Here is a 22,941-nt window from a genome sequence, read left to right on the forward strand (position 1 = left end):
CATCGATTACCTGGCGCTCTGGTAACTGCACAGTATTGAGCTTCAGCAATCAAGGTCACTGAGCCACAGCCAGGCACATTCACAGGCCCCTCATCTTCTTGACTCGCTTGACAGTGTCAGCCGAGGCCAGAACATAGAAGGCAGGCAGAAGAGAAGGGTTGTTCCCGAACCCAAATCGTCTTTGTCGTCCCAGTGACAAGTTTCTTCTGACAAGCTGGGCACGGTACCACACGGGTCGCATACGGTCCTACGTTTGCCAATTTTGGGCGCGACACGACTGACTTGCGCCTCGACCACACCATCATTACAAGGCCATACTTGTGCCTGCCTACATCTCGCCAGCGCCAACCGGTCTATCTTCAATCGGAAACCATTTGCCAGAAGTCTGCATCATCCTAAGACTGCGCGCACTGCTGCAACATCCCTTCATTCTCGCTCCTTGCCGTCCTTCTTGCGCGCCCTCACGCTGAATGTGGTGGCGCCCATCCGCATTGCGAAGTAGCATTGCGACTGTCCGGCACTGCACCGCATCCCGTCCTTCCTCCTCACCGCGGATCTTCTCTCTCGAGCCGGTGTCTCGTTGTCATTCTAGGCATCTGAAGTGCAGTCTTCGGTTATTCCGAACCACAACCACCATGAACGGCATTGCCTCAGCGACCCGACCGAAGCGCAAACACGGAGCCTCATCACCCAACGACAGCCGACCTCACAAGCACCTTAGACCGACGAATGGCAAGAACTCGCCCGGCGAGAACACCCCCGATGTCTCCCTAGCGTACGACGGGGTCGAGGAGGCCTTTGACGACCTACCACAGAACCAGTACAGTCTGCTGCCAGGCGACACGGCGGAATGGCAGGCCACTGTCGAGCGTGTCGTGCGCAACGTCGTCTCGATTCGCTTCTGCCAGACATGCTCCTTCGACACCGATGCGGCTTGCGCGAGCGAGGCGACCGGCTTCGTCGTCGATGCCGAAAGGGGCTACATCCTGACAAACCGGCACGTCGTTGGATCTGGTCCGTTCTGGGGGTATGTGGTCTTCGACAACCATGAAGAGGTCGACGCCTATCCTGTTTACCGCGACCCCGTTCACGATTTTGGCATACTGCGGTTCGATCCCAAGGCCATCAAGTACATGCCCGTGGCAGAGCTGAAGCTGAGGCCTGATCTGGCCAAAGTCGGTTGCGAAATCCGTGTGGTTGGTAACGATGCAGGTGAAAAGCTCAGTATCCTCTCAGGCGTCATAAGTCGACTTGACCGCAATGCTCCCGAATACGGAGAAGGCTATAGCGACTTCAACACGTGCTATTACCAAGCGAACGCAGCGGCGAGCGGAGGCAGTTCCGGCAGTCCTGTAGTCAATATTGACGGGTTCGCTATCGCGTTACAGGCTGGTGGACGATCTGATGGCGCGTCAACAGACTATTTCCTACCCCTCGACCGACCACTACGAGCTCTTCAGTGCATCCAGGAGGGCAAGCCCGTGGAACGCGGCACGATACAGTGTCAGTTCCTACTGAAGCCTTTCGATGAATGCAGACGGTTGGGCCTCACCTCAAACTGGGAGGCTGCTGTGCGGTCTGCCTTCCCGAAAGAGAACAACATGCTCGTCGCCGAGATTGTCTTGCCGGAGGGTCCATCCCATCACAAGCTGGAGGAAGGTGATGTCTTGCTCAAGGTCAATGGCGAGCTTATCACACAGTTTATCCGCCTCGACGACATATTGGACTCGAGCGTGGGCAAGACTGTGCGACTCACCTTGCAGCGCGAGGGCGAAGATGTCGATGTCGACATTGACGTCAAAAACCTGCATGACATCACTCCGAGTCGCTTCTTGACTGTCGCGGGCGCCAGTTTCCACGACCTCTCATATCAACAAGCCCGGCTCTACGGTGTTGCGTGCAAGGGCGTGTTCGTCTGCGAGTCAACAGGTTCCTTTGGCTTCGAGAGCTCCGATCACGGCTGGATGATCCAGTCTGTGGACCAGAAGAAGACACCTGACTTGGACACCTTCATCGAGGTGGTCAAGCAGATTCCCGATCGCAAGCGTGTCGTTGTTACATACAAGCACCTTCGCGATCTCCACACATTGAACACGACCATTGTCAACGTCGACCGCCATTGGGCAACGAAGATGCGCCTCGCGGTACGGAACGATGAGACAGGTCTGTGGGACTTTAAGGACATTGCCGACCCGCTCCCCCAAATCCCGCCGGCGCCTCAGAAGGGAACGTTTATTGAGCTCACGCACACATCTCACCCAGCCGTCGCCGATCTCGTGCGGAGCTTCGTGCACGTCAATTGTACGATGCCACTCAAGCTCGATGGATTCCCCAGGAACCGGAAATGGGGTATGGGCCTGGTCATTGATGCGGACAAAGGTCTCGTCGTGATTTCAAGAGCTGTCGTGCCATATGATCTCTGCGATATCTGGCTCACGATAGCAGACTCGATCGTAGTGCAGGCTAAGGTGGTGTTCATGCACCCACTGCAAAACTATGCCATTATCCAGTACGATCCCAAGCTGGTCGACGCACCAGTGACCAGTGCCAGGATGAGCAGTGAGCCCATCGCCCAGGGCGCTTCTACAACCTTTATCGGCTATAACCGGAGCGGACGCATTGTTCACGCTGCTACCACTGTCACTGAAGTCACAGCCGTATCTATCCCGGCCAATTCTGGTGCTCCGAGATATCGTGCAACCAACGTTGATGCTATCACCGTCGACACGAGTCTGAGTGGGCAGTGCGGCAGCGGTGTGCTAGTCGATAAAAACGGCACCGTCCAGGCTCTGTGGCTCACGTATCTCGGTGAACGGTCGCACAGTGGCAGAGACGAGGAGTACCACCTCGGCTTAGCCACGCCGACACTCCTGCCGGTAATCTCGCAGATCCAGCAAGGGCAACGCCCCAAGCTGAGGATGCTCTCGGTCGAGTTCCGCGCGGTGCACATGGCACAGGCCCGGGTGATGGGAGTTTCCGAGGAATGGATCTCCAAGGTGTCCGAGGTCAACAAGCACTCGCACCAGCTCTTTATGGTATCGAAGCGGACATTTGAGCGCCACAGCCACCCGCAGGTCCTGCTCGAGAGCGACATTGTGCTCACTCTGAACGGCAAGGTCATCACAAAGGTATCCGACTTTGACATTATGTACTCGCACGACGTGCTTGACGCCGTCATCGTCCGCGAGAGCAAGGTGGTGCACCTGCAGATCCCCACCGTCTCGGCCGACGACGTCGAGACGGACCACGCCGTGTCCTTCTGCGGCGCGGTGCTGCACAGCCCGCACCACGCCGTCCGCCAGCAGATCAGCCAGCTACACAGCGAGGTATACGTGTCTGCTAGGAGTAGAGGCTCGCCCGCGTACCAGTACGGCCTCGCCCCAACAAACTTCATCACCCATGTCAACGGGAAGCCCACACCGGATCTTACGGCCTTTCTGGCTGCCGTGACCAAGATCCCGGATAACACCTGTAAGTCTTGCCCAACAGCAATTTGAACCCCCCCCCCCTCCCCTTTATTCTCTGACCGGTTTTTCGTCTGGCCTCCGACCAATAATACTGATCGTGCTTGTCCAACGTACAACAGATTTCCGCCTGAGGGCAGTCACCTTTGACAACGTCCCGTGGGTCATCACCATGAAGAAGAACGAGCACTACTTCCCGACGACCGAGTGGGTCAAGGACCCCTCGGACCCGTGTGGCTGGCGGCGCACCACGTACGAGGACGATGGGAGCGTCGTGCACGGCGAGCCGACCGAGGGCGTCAACCCGGGGGCCATGGTCGCCGAGGACGGCGGCGCAGTCGAGATGGAGGAGGATGCCGCTGATGCTGTAGAGACTGCGAGCTCTTGAAAAGGACGGGGCGGCCCCGTGTGTCGTCGATCTGCCGTGGTGTGTGGTGTTGTGTGGTGTGGTGTGGCGTGGAGCGAAGGGAGAGTTGGTTTGGAAAGTGCGGCAAGACACGGTGTGACAGACAATTGTACAAGATAGATGCCATCAAAGTATCCCCCCCGCCTTTCTCCCGTCTGGTTCCTTGCCGCTATGGTGCCGACAAGCTCGGGTCGGGCGCAGGGGCACAAACATGTAGCATACAATAAAGACAATGTGCAAGAGAGACAAAGTCATGCAAGTTCTAAAGTCTTGGCGGTTCTTTGAACGCTCCCCCTCGCAACAGTCTGACGCGAGACGATGGTTCTTTGGCGGTCCAACTGTACATTGCATGACGCATTATAGTCTAATCCGCTGGCTAGTGTGAAGCTTTCCACCGCCGCCGCCGCCGCCGCCGCCGCCGGGGAGGCCGAACGTGTATATACCTGGACAAAACATCTCAAAGCCATCCGAGCAGTCTATAGTTATACAACAGTGGAAATGCAGAGAGAGAAAAAGTACCCTGTGCAACAAAGAAGAACGTCATAGAAACCACGCACACAATGTGTACTTTTGTCTATAGCACCATAACAACTGCCACACCTACGGCCGCAAGAAGCCCAGTGCCGACTCCAGAGCCACCCATCTGAGACCATCTACTGTTTGCTGCCGCAATGGGCACGTTGGACGAGGGTGTCGGGACCGCCACGCCGGTGCCTGGTGCCGTGGAGGAGGAGGACGGTCTGACTGTGGGTGCCGGGATGAGGATGGTCGAGGTTGTGCTTAACGGCGGTGCCGTGAGTAGAATGGAGGTGGGAGTGGTGCTGGCGGCGGACTCGTCCGGGGTAATGACGGACGGAATGATTTCCGACGACGTCAGAGTCTGGCATGTGGACGGCCCGTGGGCTCCGCCGCCCGTGCCGGTGCTGGCAGAGGTCTCGACGAAGATCTGGCTTGTCGGCGCAGCGTCGGAAGGTGTGCTTGCCGGTGGAGGCAGCACCGGAGCCGCCGTGTTGGCCGCTGTGTTGGTGGTGGTCGTAGGTAGGCCGATGTCGTTGCTGGTAGGAGGAGGAGCTGGGGCGGGAGCCGGCGTGCTGGTGGGCACAGAGTCCGAGGTGAGCACCCCGGGGAGGCCGTATGCCTGAGCACACTGCTCGAGAGTCATGCTGTCTGGGCAGCACCAGGTTGCACCCTTGGCGTCGGCCGAGCAGAAGAAACCAGCATCACAAGCATCTGAGGGATTCGGGTCAAGTCAGTCACGCTATCCTTTTCCTGTCCCGTAACAGTTGTGCTGTTCAGTTTGCATGGATGACAATGGCTCACCTCCGCTGCCGTTCGGGCAGCAGGTCTGCTTGACGCTGGGGTCGAAGCAGTGGACTTGGTTGTCGGTCGAGGCACAGGTCTGGTAGTTTGCGCCACAGGCTTCCGGGCAGGTGTCGCCGGCACCACAGAACTGGTCGGCCGGCGTGTAGCCAGAGTCGGCAGACGACCGCCGTCCGAGGCCAAAGCCCATGGCCTGCCGGACTGACATCCTCGCAGCCGTGCTGGCTCTGTAGGGCTGCCGCAAGGGCTCGGCCACGGAAGAGCCTACGATAAGAGCCAGTGCGGTCATGGCCATCGGGGAAAAGCTGGAGACGAGCATGGTGGCCGTGCTGGAGATGGAGCGAGTGGGTTCTAACGATTGTGGAAGACGAACGAAGTCAAGATTACGCTATGCAATGAGGACGAAAGGGCCGAGATCAACCCGGGCTGAGAAGGAGAGGGAGCGAGCGACGACGTCGAGGATGATGAGACGAACGGCCGGCGAATGACACGAGAGTGTAGAATAGAGAAATATGGAAACGGTGACGCAGAATGGAAGAGAAGAGAAGACAGCCGCCACGAGCCGCCAGGCAGAAACCCAGCGAGAGTCAGAGGGAAAGTAATTGGCGAGGTCCGGGAGGACGTGTACGAGAGAGGCCCGGTGGTGATGTTATACCCGAGACGGATCGACAGAGTACCTGGTGTAGGTAGTGACCGGGGAATATCTACATCAACTGCCTGCCCCAGATGACAGCCATGGATGTACCGGGTACATGTGGAATACTCAAGAATAGACAGCCAGCCCAGTGTAGCGATGGCCTTGCACTAGTCTAGGCAGTGGCAGGGGATATCAACGCATCCATCCGGGGAGCTTGGAGGGCGCCCTGGCCGTCTGTTTCGAAACACGCCAGCGACCTGCTCTATGCGCCTTGTCGTCGTATGGAGCTGCGGTGCAACTAAGGCGCCTAGGGGCATAACCCAGCGCCTGGCAGGCTGTCGCCGCCGGACAAAAGTCAAGGTCCCTGCGGCTCTGGCCAGCTTTGGCTGCCTCTGATGGCGTCCCCTGTCCCGGCATGCGGCGTCGTTGGCTTTCCCACTCTGGCTCTGGACCTTATTTAGGGTCAGCGCGGCTAGATGGACGGTCGAAGATGCATGCCGTGACCAGGGTGTCGAGTGGTTGCCGCCGGGCTGTCAGGACGGCAGGCGCCAGAGCCGCCCCAGACAACCCTGCAGCCATCCCCAGATGAGCGTATGATTGGCTGCGTACCTGACAGCAGCGTTCGCCTAAGACCTGACAGGGACACGCCAGCCTGGGCCGCCCCCCTCAACTTGAAACAGAGCCAAGAGCCCACTGAGCAGAGCCCAGAGGTTCAGGCCTGTCAGGCGACAGCAGAGAGAAACAGCATGGAATGGGCAGATCTGGATGCAGCTATGGCCATGCAGCGGGGCACGTCATGGTAGGGCAATGCTGCCGGCCGCGCTGGCTTTCCATTTGTCGTATTGTGGGGGAATTGCTTGGTCCATCGTTGCCGCCCAGCAGGTGGGGTCTGCCAGACTATCGGAGCCCACCCACGACCACCCACCCCTCATCAAGCAGTCCATGTCGCTCTATTCGGTGAGGATAGGCTCTGCTTGCGCCAAGTGCTTCACCTCACCAGACGGGGTCCTGACCTCTAACATGGACCAGGCGTCACACTACCGGTCGACCTACAGGGCGTATCCGCATCTCACGCCAGAAGAGTTCGCAGAGGTCTGCCACCATCTGGAAAGCAGATATTGCAAGGCGACCCTGGGCCCTCTTCGCCGGCGATGGCGCCTCCACGTCCGCACCGCCCTCAGCACCTCGTTTGACTTTGACAGCGACCATGCCACCTACTTGCAGATCAGGCGGCCCCTGACTTCTGCCAGCTCAGCCGAAGACGACGAGCTTGCTGCGACGTTTGGCACTTTCTCCTTTGGCAGTCTAGAAGGCCAAGATGATGTGGTCGTGGCAGACGATCACATGGTTCAGATGGATGAATCAGATGAGGTACGTTTCAGATGCTAGGGCCAGGAAAGCAACACTGTCTGAGGAAGAACGACTCGATTGACATGGACAACATCTACATGATGACAGTCCGTACTGCCACGACAGCCGAGGCGCTTTGGAGACGGCTATGTCACCTACGAGATACATTACCACCCAACGTACCGAGCCCCATGCTTGTGGTTCAGCCTGCATGACTTGCCTGTGCATGAACCTGCCTTCAACGTCGAGACAGTCTTTCGGAGGCTTGTTCCTGATGAGTACAAGGATAGCCTGCGTCGCGTTGGGTCTGTTGGTGGCATTTCGGCTGACGTAAGTGTTTTCCGCGTCGAGAACCTCGCTTCCGTTCCACGTCCCTGCCATCGGCCGCTTGTCCTGCTCCAGATGTGTCAACAGAGGAGGTTCCTGTCCCACTAGGCGTCTTGTATTTCGGGCACTACCTTATCCCGTGGCTAACTTTTGTCTCCCTGGCTTGTATGGGCAGCATCATCCTCTGACCGGAGTGCCGTCGTTCTTCGTCCACCCCTGTCTCCTGGGTGATGCCATGGACGGCTTCTCATGCCCAAAGGAGGACTACTTGATGGCCTGGCTTGGTCTTGTTGGTGGTTGCGTGGGACTTTGGGTTCCAAAAGAAATGGCACTCGCCACGGCTTGAGCATCGCCGCTTGTCGCCCATCTGCACGCCAGCTGAACATTCCCAGCCGTGCATACCAGTCGTCCTCGACGCGATGCCCATAGGCACATAGAGTGCCATAATCCGCTGCAGTACATTTCTGAGATACTGCATGTAGCACGCCCACCTCACTCGTCATCACTGTCCTCCTCCATTGCAACGTCCGAGTCACTGCCGTCCTCATCGTCTTCCTCCTCGTCGCGTGGCCGCTTTTGTCCGGTGGCTTGTGATGGCTGCGCCGCTGACGGGGCAGCTGCAGCTGGCACGGAAGTGTTCGCAGCAGCAGAGCCTGGCACGGGGGCATTGAAAATGCTCTGTTGTGTCGCCGTCATGTCCACAGCCGCCGCAGCTGTGCCGGGCATCTTGTACGTGCCATCGAGCTTGGCAATCGTGTCGGACTTTGACTTGGCGTATTGTATCCTCTGTCACACAAAGTCAGTTTGGGGCTTCGTCGAAAGTGCTTGCAGAAGCCGGCATGCAACTCACGAGCTCCTTGCCCAGGAATTCGACGCCCTCCAACGAGCGCATAGCCTGGGTGGCAGCTTGCAGATCCCGGTACACAATGTGTGCCTGGCCGCGCATCTTCATCGTCTTGAGGGCAACCACATCCAGGACCGGGCCATATGTCGAGAATAGCATGTACAAAGCTGTCTTGAGGTCGTCTTTCTGAATCTTTGCTGAAGGCAGATTCGTCACATATAGCGTCTGGTTCGGCGGAATAGGGGCCGCCTTGGCCGCGGTCGTAGCCATTGCTGAAAGTGCGCCAGTCGCGCAGAGTGTGCTGTGTGGAATGCGGTGTGCGGAATGGCTGCTCGGCCTGGAGAACTGGTTGTTGGGTGCCTCAGTCGCGCTTGATCGATGCGCCACGTACGAGAGCCAATTGGAGGGCGTTCTGGACGTTTAATGAGATGTTGGAATGGATTGGCCGTAATTCTGTGTCTGTTGTGGCGAGAGTTGTGTGTCGGTGCGCGAGCGCTTTGCTGCTTGTGAAGCCGTGTATCGCGTGCGTGGGAGATCACTCAGCATCACACAAGTTATCGAGTTTGCGGGAAGCTTACCGCTCAGGCTCCACGGGAGAGCTAGCTTGGGGGACTGCACAGCCACTAAGATCACAGTCCCAGCACTGTGGTTCTACGAAGCTTAGCGGGGCCCTCGCTGTCAAGCCTCCCGTTGAGGAGACATGTTCCTGGAGCCTTCGCAGCTCTGTGTGTGGCTGGGCACGCTGGTGGGGTTCTCTGTCGTGCAGGGTGACGCAACAGTCGGCAACTCACGGTCCTGGGAGCTCCCTCCAGGCTCCAAGCACGTACTACTCCATTACCAGTCGCGCTCTTCTGCCTCAACAACCCAAGCTCCTCAATATCACCAATCGATGTCTGCGCGGTCGCCCTAGATCCTGTATACAGACCGTGATAGTAGAGCGTTATACTCCTATCACAATTCCCGAACTCCGAATCCGTCAAACCGCAGCCTGAAGCCATGGCCGCCCCTGAGGTTCACCACCTCTTTCACCACCCGATTGCGGACCACTCGTTCTCGGCCGATCGCAACACGCTCGCAGTCGCCAAGGACTCCACAGTCGAGCTATATGGTCGCGTGGGCAACGCTTTCAAGCTCAAAGACGAGCTCAAAGGCCATGACAAGACCGTCACAAGCATCGACATCGCTCCCCAGAGTGGTCGCATCGTGACCTGCTCGCAAGGTGCGTCCCTCTTCAATGCTTTGTTGCCCCGTTTTGCCGTGGAACCAGCAGACAGCTGACTTCGGAGCCCTTAGACCGCAATGCTCTTGTCTGGGAGCCCTCGCCAAGCGGCTACAAGCCCACCCTTGTGCTCCTGCGCATTGCTAGAGCTGCCACCTTTGTCCGCTGGTCGCCCTCCGAGACCAAGTTCGCCGTGGGCTCTGGCGACCGCGTGATTGCTGTGTGTTACTTTGAGGACGAGAACGACTGGTGGGTGTCGAAGCACCTCAAGAAGCCGATCCGCAGCACGATCACAACGGTCAACTGGCACCCCAACTCGGTGCTGCTGGCGGCTGGCTCGACGGATGCCCATGCGCGCGTTTTCTCGGCCTTTATCAAGGGCGTCGATGCTCGGCCTGAGCCCAGCGTCTGGGGTGAGCGCCTGCCCTTCAACACGGTCTGCGGCGAGTACCTCAACAACTCTGCTGGCTGGGTGCACAGCGTGGCGTTCTCGCCCAGCGGCGACGCCCTCGCCTTCGCTGCCCACGACAGCAGCATCACCGTCGTCTACCCGACAGGACCAGAGCAGCCGCCGCGCGCCGTCATCAGCGTCAACACGCAGCTCCTTCCATTCCAGAGCATCATCTGGAACGGCGAGGCCGAGATCATCGCGGCCGGCTACGACTGCGAGGCATTCCGCTTCCAAGGTGATGCCTCGGGCTGGCAGCTCGCTGGAACTCTTGAGTCCAAGGGCCGTCCGGGACTTGGCGATGCGGGCCGCGAGGAGTCGGCGCTCAACATGTTCCGCCAGATGGATCTCAAGGGCAAAGTCAAGGACGACACGCAGCTCAAGACTGTGCACCAGAACACTATCTCCACGATCCGTGTGTATGAGTCGAACGGTGGAAGCGTGAGCAAGTTCAGCAGTAAGTGACACCCAAAGCAACTTGATCTCCCCTTGGGAAGCGACTTCGAGGAAACATTTCTAACAATCTTGTAGCAAGCGGCGTCGATGGACGTGTTGTCATTTGGAATGCCTGAGTGCGCGGTTACGGTCAAAAATCCGGATTCCGATGGCCAGGGCCTGCGGCCAGCACCATGCCCTTCGCTCAGGAGAATTGTAGCATCGCAGTAGTCGTGCTCTGTTAGATGGCACGCGCTCCACTGAAATCAAGACAAAAGTCAAATGATGCTACAGCGCGGCTGATAAAGTTGCATGCAAGCGTGATTAGTCGAGATTTGCTGCATACGAAACATGCAGGCACTTTATTTAAAGTGTATGCCGTGACCGAGTCTCGGGCTAACCCCTGAAAAACCCATTTCCTACCATGGAATGCATAATATCAATGGCAGACCGTCCAATACGCTCGCCTGTCGAGCATATGACTTCATTCCAAGAGACAACAAGCCTTGTACTCTACCCTAGTTTCTCCAGGGCTGGCTCCGGCCGATCTGGATTCTGGAAGCTGCCTGCCAGGCATAACCCAGGGCCCAGGCCCAGGGACCCTCCCCACCTCTGGTTGCCCCTCCCCCACCAGCGAGCGCATCGTAAACAACAACACCGTTTAGAAATTAGGGCAGCTCCAGGCTAATACATAGGTCGGGCCTCCTTTTCACCCATCTGACTGTCCATCTGCGAAACTCTGCATACATCTCGCATTTCTCTTGATACCCCCCCGGCCCTGGTTGTTTTCTCTTCCGTAGGTCTCGCCGTATTTCACATCCACATAGCGCACAAGACCCGCCATGGCTGCTGGCTCCAAGGTTTTCTCCCTCGAGGGCAAGGCCCTCAAACTCGACACCGCCCAGGACCTCGAGGCTCACATCGCGCCTCTCCGCGCCTCAGAAGATGTCGAGGAGGTCCGCATTCTCGGAAACACCCTCGGTGTAGAGGCATGCAAGCTCCTCGGCGAGGTCCTTGCCACCAAGAAGACTCTCAAGGTAGGCTTCCCTACGACTGCACCATTCCCGGCTCGTTCTCTTCTGATCTCCCACGACGCCCGTCAACTAACCAACCTCGTGCTCTTGTTTTCTCCGCCACCATAGATCGCCAACCTCGCAGACATCTTCACCGGCCGGTTGCTCAGTGAGATTCCGGACGCGCTCGACTCGCTGCTGACGTCACTGCTCAACCTGCCGAACCTGCACACCGTCAACCTCAACGACAACGCCTTTGGCATCAACACGGTCAAGCCCCTCCTGCCGTTCCTCTCGAGCCACGTGCCCCTGCAGCACCTGTACCTCAACAACAACGGCCTGGGCCCGCACGCGGGCATCCTCGTCGCCGACGCCCTGTCCGAGCTCCACGGCAAGAAGGAGGCCGCCCGCAAGGCCGGCCAGGCGGTGCCGGACCTCGAGACCGTCATCTGCGGCCGCAACCGGCTCGAGAACGGCAGCATGACGGCCTGGGCAAAGGCGTACAGCCTGCACGCCAACATCCGCGAGATCAAGATGGTCCAGAACGGCATCAGGCAGGAGGGCATCTCGCACCTGCTCAGCGAAGGGCTCAACCACTGCAAGCAACTCCGCGTGCTCGACCTGCAGGACAACACATTCACCATCACCGGCGCCAAGGCCCTCGCCAAGGTCGCCCCCCTGTGGACCGAGATCACGGAGCTCGGCGTCGGCGACTCCCTGCTCGGCGCCAAGGGCGGCGTGCTCGTCGCAAAGGCCCTCGCCAAGGGCGAGAACAAGAAGCTCGAGATCCTCCGGCTGCAGTACAACGAGATCACGGCCGCCGGCGTCAAGGGCTTCGCCGAGGCCGCCGAGCAAGGGCTCCCCGCGCTCAAGAAGATTGAGCTCAACGGCAACAAGTTCACCGAGGACGACGAGGGCATCCTTGCCCTGCAGGAGCTGCTAGGCGACCGCAAGGAGAAGCTCGGCGGAGACGTCGTGGACGAGGATGCGTGGGGCGTCGATAGCCTGAGCGACCTCGAGGAGCTCGATTCCGACGAGGAGGAGGAGGAGGAAGAGGATGACGATGACGACGAGAAGGACGACATCAAGCCCGAGGTCAGGGCGCAGAAGCTCGTCAAGGAGGCCGAAGAAGCGCAGGAGGAGCCGACAGTGCAGCTCAAGGACAAGGACGTCGATGCGCTGGCCGACAAGCTCGGCAAGACGCAGATCTAAGGCCCATGCCTATCTGTGCTTGCTGAACTCCCCCGTCTTTTGACGGCTAGAATTAATAATATAAAGAAACAAAACGAAACAAAGAACGATACCCAGCCACCACTAGATCATAGCTGTGTCCTTGTGCGTGAGGTTGGGCACGATTACCCTACCTGTCCCCGCCCTGTACATTCATCCAAATCATCTAGACATGCGGTTCGCGTCTTCATCACGGGCTTGAAGCAAATACTGCAGTTGAATCACAGAAACGTCGAGTCTGCTCAGTGCAACCGATGCATGTGGAGCTCTAGTTCATATATAAAGTGAGATAGGAGGATTAGGCGGGAAGGAAAGGGTTAAACAAGAAAGAAGAGCAGTGTATGTGGTTTTACAGGAGTACAATGGTGTTCGGACCCACACTTCTTGTCCGCTCCCTCTCTTTCCTGGCTCCGTCGTGCTCGTCCTCCAGTGTGTCTGTTCTTCGCCTTCAAGATGCCCAAGATACCCAAGCCCGCCTTCTGATCACAAGTGCCGCCAAAACCTCTTTGCTTTTTTGCCTTTGTTACCCTTGCTGTATCCACTTCCATATAGCTTTGGTGCCTCTGCTCGCGCCCTGTATGCTGAGCAGAACATCTTCGATAGTAGTGGTGCCATTTGTCATTGTCGTTGTGCGTCGTCGTCGTCATCGCGGATCTATCCTTATAAAACCTCACCAATGATCTTGGCGGCCTCGCGGTACGTCTCGAGGAGCTTCTCGCACTTCTCGCGCTCTTTCTTGACCCCATCGTCTTCGTACAGCAGCTCCTCAAAGAGCGTCTCCTTGTACAGGTTGCTCACCAACCGGTTTTGCACGACATCTTTGCAGTGATTGACGAGCAGGTGCATGACAGCCTTTGGTACCTGATCGGCGATCGTCTCGCGGACAATGTTGAAGTAGGAGGAGATGAGAGCCCGAATGAGCTCCGTCTCCATAGCTTCCCGCTCTGTCAGGGCAGGCTCACCGTTCTCACCCTATAGTCTCATGTTAGCTAGGCATTCTAGCGGAAGCAGTGTCTGAGGCTGACAAAACCCAAAGTATGGGGCAAAACTTACAAATTGGGAGTCCAAGCCAAAGCCAAGACCCTTCGGGCTCGTCTCACCACGCAGCAAAGCATCGGACAATGCCGGCCTGTGTGTGAGCTTGTCCTCTCCACGACGAATGCTGCCGCTGAAGGTCGGCTCTGCACTCTGGCTCACGTGTCGCGGTAGTGACGAGGAGATAGGGCTTGATCCCACTGGTGATGGAGCACCCGCGCCCTCCTTGCCAAAGAAGTAGTTCAAGAAGGAGTCCTTCGGGTTCGCAGCCTGCATGTTCAGTCTGGCTGGCGAGGCGGATCTTGTGCCGTTCATGGTCGCAGCGAGGCTACTCGGGCCGATGTCTCGGACATTTGACAGGCTTCGGGCGTTCTTCATGGGAATCTTCTTCGGAGCCACGTCCTCACCAGCACCTTCCGCCTCCTCATCTGGGCCGTCACCGTTAGACAGCTCCTGGAGCCTCTTCTTCTCGCGGCGTTCGCGCTCCTCTTGTATTACTCTTTTCCTCTCCCGCTCCTGCTTGTTGGTGACAACATGGCTCATTGCGGCCGCGGCGCCGAGGAAGTTGGGATGGTTGGTGTTGATGTATGCTCGCTGTATCGAGATCAGGGACTCGACATAGGATGAAGCCGGCCCGAGACGCTCTCGGAGAAGATCCGAGACAACTTCGATGAGCTTGGCTTGCAAGCGAGGGTACCTCGATAGCTCTGTTGAGCCACATGTGTGGCAGATCTTGATCAGCTCCTCGTAGACGAGCTCAACACATCTTTGGCTGGGAATCTCGAGCAGCTTGATCTGCGGCTTCACAAGAAGATCGAACGCCATTTCTGGTACAAACAGACTTGGTCGGGGGCCAGTAGAGTTGCGGATCGCAGTACGGATGTCGAGCGCAGAGAGGTTGCTTGTGGGGTCGATAGTCTCGAGGCTGTGGCCGAATACCGAATTAAAGATGTAGTAAATGCGAGCACCGCCAGACAGCTCCTTTGTGGAGATCTCAGTAGAAGTACCATCTATGGAGGAGATGAAAGACGTGGCGAAGCGTGTCATGAGCTGCAGGATCATAGAACCCCGGTGCTCCTTGCCGCTGAAGTGCATGTCACCATAGCTAGCAAGCTCTTGTTGAGTCTGGCCCATAAGGGTGTTGAGCCGGGCTTTGATGTCAGGAAGGCGTTCCCGAATGTGTATCATAAGGGTCGAGTTGAGAGTCTTCGCAAGGTACTGAGTACCGCACCGTGTGGCAATGTTTCTGTAAGCCGGGTGGTGACGGAAGAACTCGCTCTCGGCCTTGAGGGCTTCGTCCATGGGCCGATTGCCCTGAATGTCCTGTTGCGACCGATTGACGACACCGATGAAGCCCAGCTTCAAGGGATAGACGCGGCCAGACAGAATATCTAGGGCGTTGGTGCCATGGTCCATGAGGTCGACCTTGGTAAGCACACCAATGGTGCGACGGCCGAGCGGATCGACATGACGGGCAAGCTTGAGGGCTTCCGAGTTGACAATGTCGACGTTGGCGGGGGAGACAGCGAGGATGATACTGTTCGGCTTGGCAATATACTCGGAGATCAGGGTACGGGTTTGTTTCTCGATATCTGCAGGCTGATCACCGATAGGAACCTGTGTGGGGTGGGAAAGGCATGTCAGTAACGTTTATCCCAGGTCGTCAAAAGTGTCGCAGCGCCGATCCAGTCGGCCAGCCGGGTCAAACAAGAATTTGCAACATGAGAGAAGCTCGACATACCTTGGTCAGACCGGGCAAATCCACCAAGGTGAGGTTCAGCACATGTGGCGAGTAGACCTTGAGGTTGATGGGCTGGCGGTTGATTCCCTTGTTGCTTCCTGCGACACGGGCCGTCTCGTTCTCAATCTCGCGCTTGACATCGCCGAAGTCTGTGAAGCGTCGGCCGGAAATGTGGTGGAACTCGGCCCATTCGTTGGGACCAGCCTGGGTCGGGTTGCGGTAGGCGGCGTGGGTGTCCTGTATCGTCTCGTCGGGCTCGACGTTGATGAGCTGGAGGATAAGAGGTCTGCGGGTGACGATGCCGCTGCCACGGGGCAGGAAGTCGCGGCCGACAATGTTCTCGAGGACGGAGGACTTTCCAGCAGATTGAGAGCCAACAACGACCTGGGGAGAGAAAGAGAAGAGTCAGCTGTCAGGCCAACAAAACTCGGCATGACACTGTCTGTAGTGACGTGTTAGTAGGCAGAAGACGTGGGAGAGGCTCACAATCTGGGGGAGATCTAGCGAGTCTGTGCCGATGGTATTGAAGACGAGGTCCTGCAGCTGGTTGACAATGCGCAGCAGGTCGTCGCCGAGAGCGGTCATGATGGCGGATGGGGTGGCGGCGCGAGCAAACAGGCGAAGGGAAAAGAAGGAACGAGGTGTCGTCGGGTCAGCGCGTGGTCAGGAATCGAGAAAAAGGGCTTCTGTTCTCGACGGTGGCGACTGCGACCGCACGGCTTGGGACGAAAAAAGACGAGTGTCCAACAAGGAGTGGTTGGGTGGCTTTGTGACGATGCTAGCCGTGCGGTTGGAGGAGATATCGTGCCGTGACGAGGCAGAACCGGTTTATCTGGAAGGCGCCGGCCGGAGACTCGCTGGCTGGCTGGCTGCATGGGCGGCGGCGGGAGGTACCTGCGGCGTGTATGGGGGCTGGCGCGCCGGTGCGCGTACCGCCAGGGCCGTGGCCAGGCACTGCGTCAGTCCCAGCAAAAAAAACATGGGCCTGGTGCATTTCGAGACACCCGACTGCGGCTAGCTGGCTCTCCCCGGCCACTGTTGCTGGCCCAGGCACACGCCACCTCATCACCCGTGCCTCGCCGTGCCTCAGACAGACCTGTCCTGCCCTCGGCGGCTTGGCCCACTCATCATCGAGACAAAACTGCCCCCAATGGACGGCACGTAAACAATGCCAGCCACACAGCTCGCAGGGCTCCTGCGATTCACACGCTTGCATACCTCCAGCCAGCCCGTCCGTCTAATTAACGACTCTGTCCTAGGACTGTGGGCAGCGAGCAACCTATAACCTCGGTTATGCGTCCCACAATCGTCCATTGCTGGCCTGGCCTGGACTGAACTGCACAATGCGGAGCACAACATCCGGCTTGACCACGAAAACGCCAAATACGTACTCGACTCAAGCAACGACTAATTAGAGTATTAGAGGCTTCTTTGCTGCCTGAGAACGACCCTCTTCTTGCCCTCGTAACCCAGTCCTCCCTCGTCCATATGTGCATGTATTTTCCTTTACCTCATGGTTCATCTTCCGGACTACAGGATAATGATACCTTTTCCACTACCTCCAACCCAAATCACACACGTGCGCTTTGCCACTTCCGATGTTCCTGGATCATTTCAGCCTGGATGGGCCCGGCGAGGCCCCTGGCCATCGAGCGTGACTGCATTTGCGATCCTGCGCTCTCCACGTGCGTTGGCTGCCCACACGACAAACAACAGACGGATAGCATTGCACAATATATTCGAGCTCGGTGCTCTCGTAATTAATATGTCATCCCAGCTTGCAGGTATTGGTCAGGGTTGTGCGATTCCACCGCATGGAACAGTGCAGATTGCAAGCTCTATAAATTGCACCCCAAGCCTGTCACACACCCCATCGAGTGCAGGGATGCAAGCTCTTGCCGTGGGCAAGGCGTGAAACGAGCCACTATTCCGGAACCATGCCGTTACGGCGCTGCTGCGTCGTATTACATGATCACGCACACAACCACCTCCTGAAGTGAGGCCGCGTTGGCACCAGTCCTGCCTGCCTCTACCATCAGGACCCCCGGATCTGCCCAAGAATTTGCTGCAGCCTTCTCAGTGCTGGGAACCCAGATGGGTCGCCCACAGCAACTGGACCTGGCTGCTCGGTCTCTGCGTTCTCAACCTCCCGCCGTGCTTCACGCACGAGCGAGCTCAGATCTCCCCATACCTCGTCGGTGTACCGTGTGAGCACTTGTGCCCATTGCTCTTCCCAGACGCGCTGCGACTCACCCAGCTGGTCTGTTCCCATGTGTGCCATTCGCTCTTTCGCGGCGCCAAGGTCGCTATCGTTCACAGCAACATAAGACGGAACGAAATTGAGCAAGTTGTTCCAGTCGATTGGCCGATCCCCAGTGCCGTCAAGACCGTCCCCGAAAAGTGCACGTCGCAAGGATATTCGCTCCTCTTCCGAAAAGATGGGTTCGTCCTCTGACGTGGCCGCCATGACTTCCTCGTACATATTAGAATTAAGAAGTCGCACGACATCTAGACCATCCTGGGCCGGTGCTGCCGCCTCAGATTGCATCCCGGCAGAGCCGAACCTGGGTGAGTCTCCGCTTGGCTCATCGATCCGGTTCATCTGGCGCAATGTTGTTTGGGATCTGTCGCCTGTGTCTGTTAACGAAGACAACGACAATGGCGGTTCCAGAACTGGAATGCCGTCTAAGAAGCTGGAGAACGCGGCTTCCTGTTGAGCAGCATGCCGCTCCGTGTCCAAAGACCTGAAGCTATTCTCGCCGCTCGGATGGTGGTCGAATGCTGAGTTCGATGGCCCACTGGCAAAGGCGTGTTGGTCGCGGACAGTTGGCCGTTGTCCAGATGGGAGCAGGCCAGAAGAAGAATTACTAGCACCAGCTTTACTCGGGGGAAGAGCTTTTCCGATGTCTGAACCATTGGCTGTGCTCGTGATCAAATTGCTCGCCAACTTTGAGGCCGATGACACGATTCTTGAACCTATGGACTGATTCGTATGTGCTGGACCGCTGGTCATCAGGGGTGCTTCCAAGGTCGTCTGCTTGCCTTTGCCCTTGTCCTTTGTACGGGATTGGGTGCCTTGACCTTCAGAAGAGTCACGCGGGTCTCGATTACTCCTATCCATCGAAAGAGTCTGTGTAGGCGCCGCGCAAGAGCTTGTAAGAGTGCTGTACTGATATCCCGTATATCACCTCTTGCCCACGATCCCGGTTTTGGTGGGGATGATTTGGCATGTGATTGATGCAGCCGCCTTTGCGTGGGTGTCTCCTTGCGAGTGTCGTGACTTGTCGCAACGTCCAAGAGTCCGGGGGGAAACACAGTAAGAGAGTGCCGAATATGGAATATGGGAACCTCCGTTTCTCTTGAGCTTTGGGAGTGTGGATGTCGGGCCACGGTGCTGCTGATCGACTGAACGGGCGAATCTTGCAGTCGGCACCGGCCGGGTGTCATTGGCATTGGAATAAGCTCGGCCCACAGTCACGGAGGCCCGGACTGGGGTTCAGAGAAGTGCCGAGCGTGCCTGCATCCTCCTCGGCGAGGTGCTACAGGAACGTCAGTGCAAGTGATGCGCCATCAGTGTCGCGTGACAAATACAAAGGCAAGGGTCATTGACCGTGACAAGGGAGACAGCGATAGGTCGTCAAAGCACGGACAGGATCATGACTGCGGTTGATCACATTCGCTCTGCCAGAGCCAGCTGCCGCGTGCTTCGTTGAACACCTCAAGTTCAGAAAACCGTTGTATTAAGGCATGCCTCGGTATCCTCACCAAGCTGAACACGTCAAGAAATGCCCTTGGTAGTTTTCACACTGGTAATGAAGCATCCAGCATGTTGACATCCTCAATTTTGTCGTGTGATCGTCCCAACCAACAGCGGCACAAATACCTTTGAAGCTAAAGCAGGAAGCGTTAATTGGGCATGGCGTAGCTTTGGCAGCTTTGGCAAGCTGCTAAAGGCAGCAAGCACCGGACAGGTTAGCTCTCTTCACATTCAGGTTCATCGAGATCTCTGGCTGCACGTCCGTCACGCCACTGCGCGGTAGTAACAACTGTTGGACACACGCCGGCTTCAGACAATGCCTCAGTCGCGAGTGCATCTTTTCTGCACCGCATTAGGTCTTTCGGATGGGCCACAATTGTCGAAGGACATGCGCTGTGCAATAAAGCTCCAGCAGGGTCCGTGATGTGAGACATGATGGTTGTTTTCGAACGCGCATCAGCAAGACTGGTGGCGCTCCCAGTGACGAAGGAGACCGCGCGGGGCAAAGGGTATCCTCTGCCAGCTCTTTTGAGGGGCTTAATGATAGTATTGTTGCATAGCGCCAATCGCCACACGTGCTGGTTGCAGATAGCTTCAGGATTGCGGACGGGGAGCTAACTGGGGAGCTGCTCCGTTCGAGCGATGACGACTGAGGGGTGGGTGGTCGACCAAGGTGGGCGCTTGTGAGAAGGAGGGGCACGCATAGCCGCTGGCCAGGATCTCTGGCGATAGCGCCCATCAGGCGGCCTGGCCTGCCTGCCTGACTTCCGGCGTTGCGCACGGGAAAGCCGGCGATCAGGTAAGCAGCCACGATTGGGCACCGGGCGCTGGAGTCCCTTGCAGAAAAGAAGACTGGCGATGGCTGCCCATGCAGCGGGACGCTCGGGCAAGCACTCGAGTTGTTGATGTCCACGTCAAGGAGCGGGCAGCGGGCAGGCAGGGCGGTCTAGGTGGGGCGGGCCGGCGAGGCAAGCACCCAAACTGCAATGTCAAGTACTGCGGAGCACCACCGATTGCTAGCAGCACCAGCTCTCTCGCCCGCCCGCTGCTTGCATTACCAAACACCATCGCCCACCACCTGCTGCAAGCAAGCCATCATCTCTGCTCAACACCGCCTGCCCGCAGCTCCCTCCACCACCACGCCATACAATCCGCCTCTACCTGCTCTGCCGTTGGCATCTCGCCCGTCTGCCGCTCAGTCTCGCCTAGCCCACCCCCGGCCAGGCTCAGCTCCAGCCTCGCTTGCCTGCTCGCCGCCTTCAGCTGGACTGTCCCGGGCCTGCCTGCCCTGCACGTCGTCTCGCCACGATCTGTCTGATATTGTCGCCGCCCAACACCGGCAGTTCCACTCTGCACCTCTCCTCCCACCACTCCTCCGCCCGCAACAACCCTCGTCCATACTCTCGACTCTGACCCGTACCATCGCTGCCGCCAACGCACTTCACATCATCGATCCCATCCGCCAAGCCATCGTCCCCCTCGGTCGCGCATTTCGCTCGCTCCGTCCCGCCCGCCTCTCTTTGGAGCTTGCCCCACGTCTACACCCGACCCGGCACATCAAGCGGCACAGCTTGTCAACCCTGTCCCCGTCTGCCTCCAAGGCCGTCCAGCAGTAGTTTCCAAGTCCCTCCTCGATCTAGAATCCTTTGTCGCCGGCCGGAGCTTTTGTGAGCTTCAGCCCACCTGCCCGACTCGAATATGGTGGAAGGAGAACAAAACTCCCCCACGTGGAAGTTCACCCAGTAAGCTTCACCGGCCCAAAGCTCGCCTTGCACACTGCATCTGTCATGCCGCATCTTCCTCTTTGCACGGCGCCTTCGTACCGTCTCGCATGAGTGTTCCGGCGCTAAAATACATTGTGTGCAGGTGCTTCGGTGATAAAGGTGACGTCGAAGACATCACTGAGGGTAGGCATTCCATCGCGTTCTGATATCACTCCACCTCATTGCTTTGCTGGAGCTGGTGGCTATCAGGTCAGGCCCGGGCTGCATAAGACTAACACGCTGGCAGCTGATATCATTTCGACTGTCGAGTTCGACCACACGGGCAACTATTTGGCGACTGGAGACAAGGGCGGCCGAGTCGTGCTGTTTGAGCGCAACGAGACGGTAAGCTGGAGCTTTTGAGCCGTCCACCCCTTGCTTGCGTGCATATGGCCATCTACGAAGCACATCTGCTGATGGATGTCATAGAAAAAAACCTGCGAGTACAAATTCCACACCGAGTTCCAATCACACGAGCCTGAATTCGACTACCTGAAGTCCCTGGAAATCGAGGAAAAGATCAACAAGATCAAGTGGTGCCGTCGCCAGAATGCCTCGCACTACCTGCTGTCGACCAACGACAAGACGATCAAGCTGTGGAAGGTGTTTGAGAAGTCATTAAAGGTGGTGGCGGAGAACAACCTCTCGCATGATGTGACGCCTGGCAGTGCGGCAGGGCTGGGAGGTGGCGCGCCGAGAGCCATTCCCCAGTCGACGTTCAAGAGTGCTGGTGATCTCAAGTTACCGCGCTTGACACATCACGACACAGTTGTGGCTGCCGTACCCCGCCGAACCTACGCCAATGCCCACGCATACCACATCAACAGTATCTCGGTCAATAGCGATGGCGAGACCTTTATCAGCAGCGACGACCTGAGAATCAACCTCTGGAACCTCAACATCCAAGACCAGAGCTTCAACATTGTTGACATTAAACCAGCAAACATGGAAGAGCTTACGGAGGTCATCACTGCTGCTGAGTTTCACCCCTTGAGCTGCAACTGGTTCATGTATGCCAGTTCCAAGGGTACAATCAAGCTGGCCGACATGCGTGAGAGTGCGCTGTGCGATCAGCACGCCAAGAGTAAGTGCATCTGCGGTTTTGAGCACTCATGAGCGCCTTGTCCAGCCGGCAGCATTCAGGCACTAATCTCGCGCGTCACAGTGTTTGAGCAAGAGGAAGACCCGTCCTCGCGGTCCTTCTTTTCCGAAATCATCTCGTCCATCTCAGACGTGCGGTTCTCACATGACGGCAGGTACATCCTGTCACGCGACTACCTGACAGTCAAGATTTGGGACGTCAACATGGAGAGGCAACCCGTCAAGACCATTCCGATCCACGAGCACCTGCGGCCGAGGCTGTGCGACACATACGAGAACGACAGCATATTCGACAAATTTGAGGTGGTCTTCTCTGGAGATGCCAAGAATGTCATGACGGGAAGTTACAATAACAACTTCATGATATACCCATCTGATCCTGAGAAGGAGACCGAAGTTGTCCTGCAGGCCGACAAGTCTGCTTTCAAGGCCAAGAAGATCGGCATTCCCACGCCAATCAACGCTTCATCGAGCCCGACAGCCACTAACGGCGGCAAGAAGGGCGGTTCTCGTGCCAACAGCCCAGCTGGACAAGGCCAGCGGATGCGCAAGGAGACAGATGCGGACCAGATTGACTTCAACAAGAAGATTCTGCACATGAGCTGGCATCCGTTCGAGGACAGCATTGCTATTGCAGCGACAAACAACGTAAGTCCATACATACACCCAACTCATTGACAGGCACAGCTAACCGGCATCTAGTTGTTTGTATTTTCTGCTCTCTGAATGGATACCCAGTCACCAGACATGCCTAGCCGCATTCTATCGAAACCCCCACGATGATGTTTTTCTCTGCGTATAGTTAGGCTATCCAACCAGGTCCCCACTTGGAAGCGCTTTTTTGGTCTCGG

At 57.4% G+C, this 22,941-nt stretch overlaps 9 protein-coding genes across 9 annotated transcripts; 5 read left to right on the forward strand and 4 right to left on the reverse strand.

Annotated features, from left to right (window-relative positions):
• Positions 1-635: 635 nt before the first annotated feature.
• Positions 636-3,852, forward strand: B0I36DRAFT_348994 (trypsin-like cysteine/serine peptidase domain-containing protein; the record flags this gene model as incomplete). The annotated part of the gene is made up of 2 exons (XM_046156748.1): positions 636-3,471; positions 3,587-3,852. The coding sequence occupies 2 exons, from the start codon at positions 636-638 to the stop codon at positions 3,850-3,852; spliced, it is 3,102 nt and encodes a 1,033-aa protein (XP_046012489.1).
• Positions 3,853-4,332: 480 nt separating this feature from the next.
• On the reverse strand, positions 4,333-5,615 carry B0I36DRAFT_114329 (uncharacterized protein). Its single transcript, XM_046147935.1, has 2 exons — positions 5,191-5,615; positions 4,333-5,100 (listed from the first exon to the last, which is right to left on the reverse strand). The coding sequence occupies exons 1-2, from the start codon at positions 5,507-5,509 to the stop codon at positions 4,445-4,447; spliced, it is 975 nt and encodes a 324-aa protein (XP_046012490.1). The 5' UTR covers positions 5,510-5,615; the 3' UTR covers positions 4,333-4,444.
• A 1,232-nt stretch (positions 5,616-6,847) lies between these two features.
• Positions 6,848-7,612, forward strand: B0I36DRAFT_362622 (uncharacterized protein; the record flags this gene model as incomplete). Its single annotated transcript, XM_046158683.1, has 3 exons — positions 6,848-7,198; positions 7,286-7,507; positions 7,592-7,612. 3 exons carry the CDS (start codon positions 6,848-6,850, stop codon positions 7,610-7,612), a joined length of 594 nt encoding a protein of 197 aa, XP_046012491.1.
• Positions 7,613-7,996: 384 nt separating this feature from the next.
• B0I36DRAFT_362623 (uncharacterized protein) lies at positions 7,997-8,618 on the reverse strand (the record flags this gene model as incomplete). The annotated part of the gene is made up of 2 exons (XM_046158684.1): positions 7,997-8,290; positions 8,355-8,618. 2 exons carry the CDS (start codon positions 8,616-8,618, stop codon positions 7,997-7,999), a joined length of 558 nt encoding a protein of 185 aa, XP_046012492.1.
• A 435-nt stretch (positions 8,619-9,053) lies between these two features.
• On the forward strand, positions 9,054-10,771 carry B0I36DRAFT_322514 (WD40-repeat-containing domain protein). The gene is made up of 3 exons (XM_046153862.1): positions 9,054-9,567; positions 9,642-10,472; positions 10,547-10,771. Exons 1-3 carry the CDS (start codon positions 9,345-9,347, stop codon positions 10,585-10,587), a joined length of 1,095 nt encoding a protein of 364 aa, XP_046012493.1. The 5' UTR covers positions 9,054-9,344; the 3' UTR covers positions 10,588-10,771.
• A 521-nt stretch (positions 10,772-11,292) lies between these two features.
• On the forward strand, positions 11,293-12,675 carry B0I36DRAFT_242807 (uncharacterized protein; the record flags this gene model as incomplete). The annotated part of the gene is made up of 2 exons (XM_046149938.1): positions 11,293-11,487; positions 11,593-12,675. The coding sequence occupies 2 exons, from the start codon at positions 11,293-11,295 to the stop codon at positions 12,673-12,675; spliced, it is 1,278 nt and encodes a 425-aa protein (XP_046012494.1).
• A 254-nt stretch (positions 12,676-12,929) lies between these two features.
• B0I36DRAFT_288507 (Dynamin central region-domain-containing protein) lies at positions 12,930-16,270 on the reverse strand. The gene is made up of 4 exons (XM_046151650.1): positions 15,956-16,270; positions 15,470-15,853; positions 13,747-15,345; positions 12,930-13,665 (listed from the first exon to the last, which is right to left on the reverse strand). The coding sequence occupies exons 1-4, from the start codon at positions 16,052-16,054 to the stop codon at positions 13,354-13,356; spliced, it is 2,394 nt and encodes a 797-aa protein (XP_046012495.1). The 5' UTR covers positions 16,055-16,270; the 3' UTR covers positions 12,930-13,353.
• A 988-nt stretch (positions 16,271-17,258) lies between these two features.
• Positions 17,259-19,063, reverse strand: B0I36DRAFT_322521 (uncharacterized protein). Its single transcript, XM_046153863.1, has one exon. It carries the CDS (start codon positions 18,588-18,590, stop codon positions 17,505-17,507), a length of 1,086 nt encoding a protein of 361 aa, XP_046012496.1. The 5' UTR covers positions 18,591-19,063; the 3' UTR covers positions 17,259-17,504.
• A 1,861-nt stretch (positions 19,064-20,924) lies between these two features.
• On the forward strand, positions 20,925-22,816 carry B0I36DRAFT_242913 (protein phosphatase PP2A regulatory subunit B; the record flags this gene model as incomplete). Its single annotated transcript, XM_046149946.1, has 6 exons — positions 20,925-20,968; positions 21,093-21,133; positions 21,237-21,334; positions 21,419-22,073; positions 22,155-22,738; positions 22,793-22,816. The coding sequence occupies 6 exons, from the start codon at positions 20,925-20,927 to the stop codon at positions 22,814-22,816; spliced, it is 1,446 nt and encodes a 481-aa protein (XP_046012497.1).
• Positions 22,817-22,941: the final 125 nt, after the last annotated feature.

Source organism: Microdochium trichocladiopsis, assembly GCF_020744255.1.
Source record: "Microdochium trichocladiopsis strain MPI-CAGE-CH-0230 chromosome Unknown B0I36scaffold_5, whole genome shotgun sequence".
In the NCBI taxonomy this organism is placed as follows: Eukaryota; Fungi; Ascomycota; class Sordariomycetes; order Xylariales; family Microdochiaceae; genus Microdochium; species Microdochium trichocladiopsis.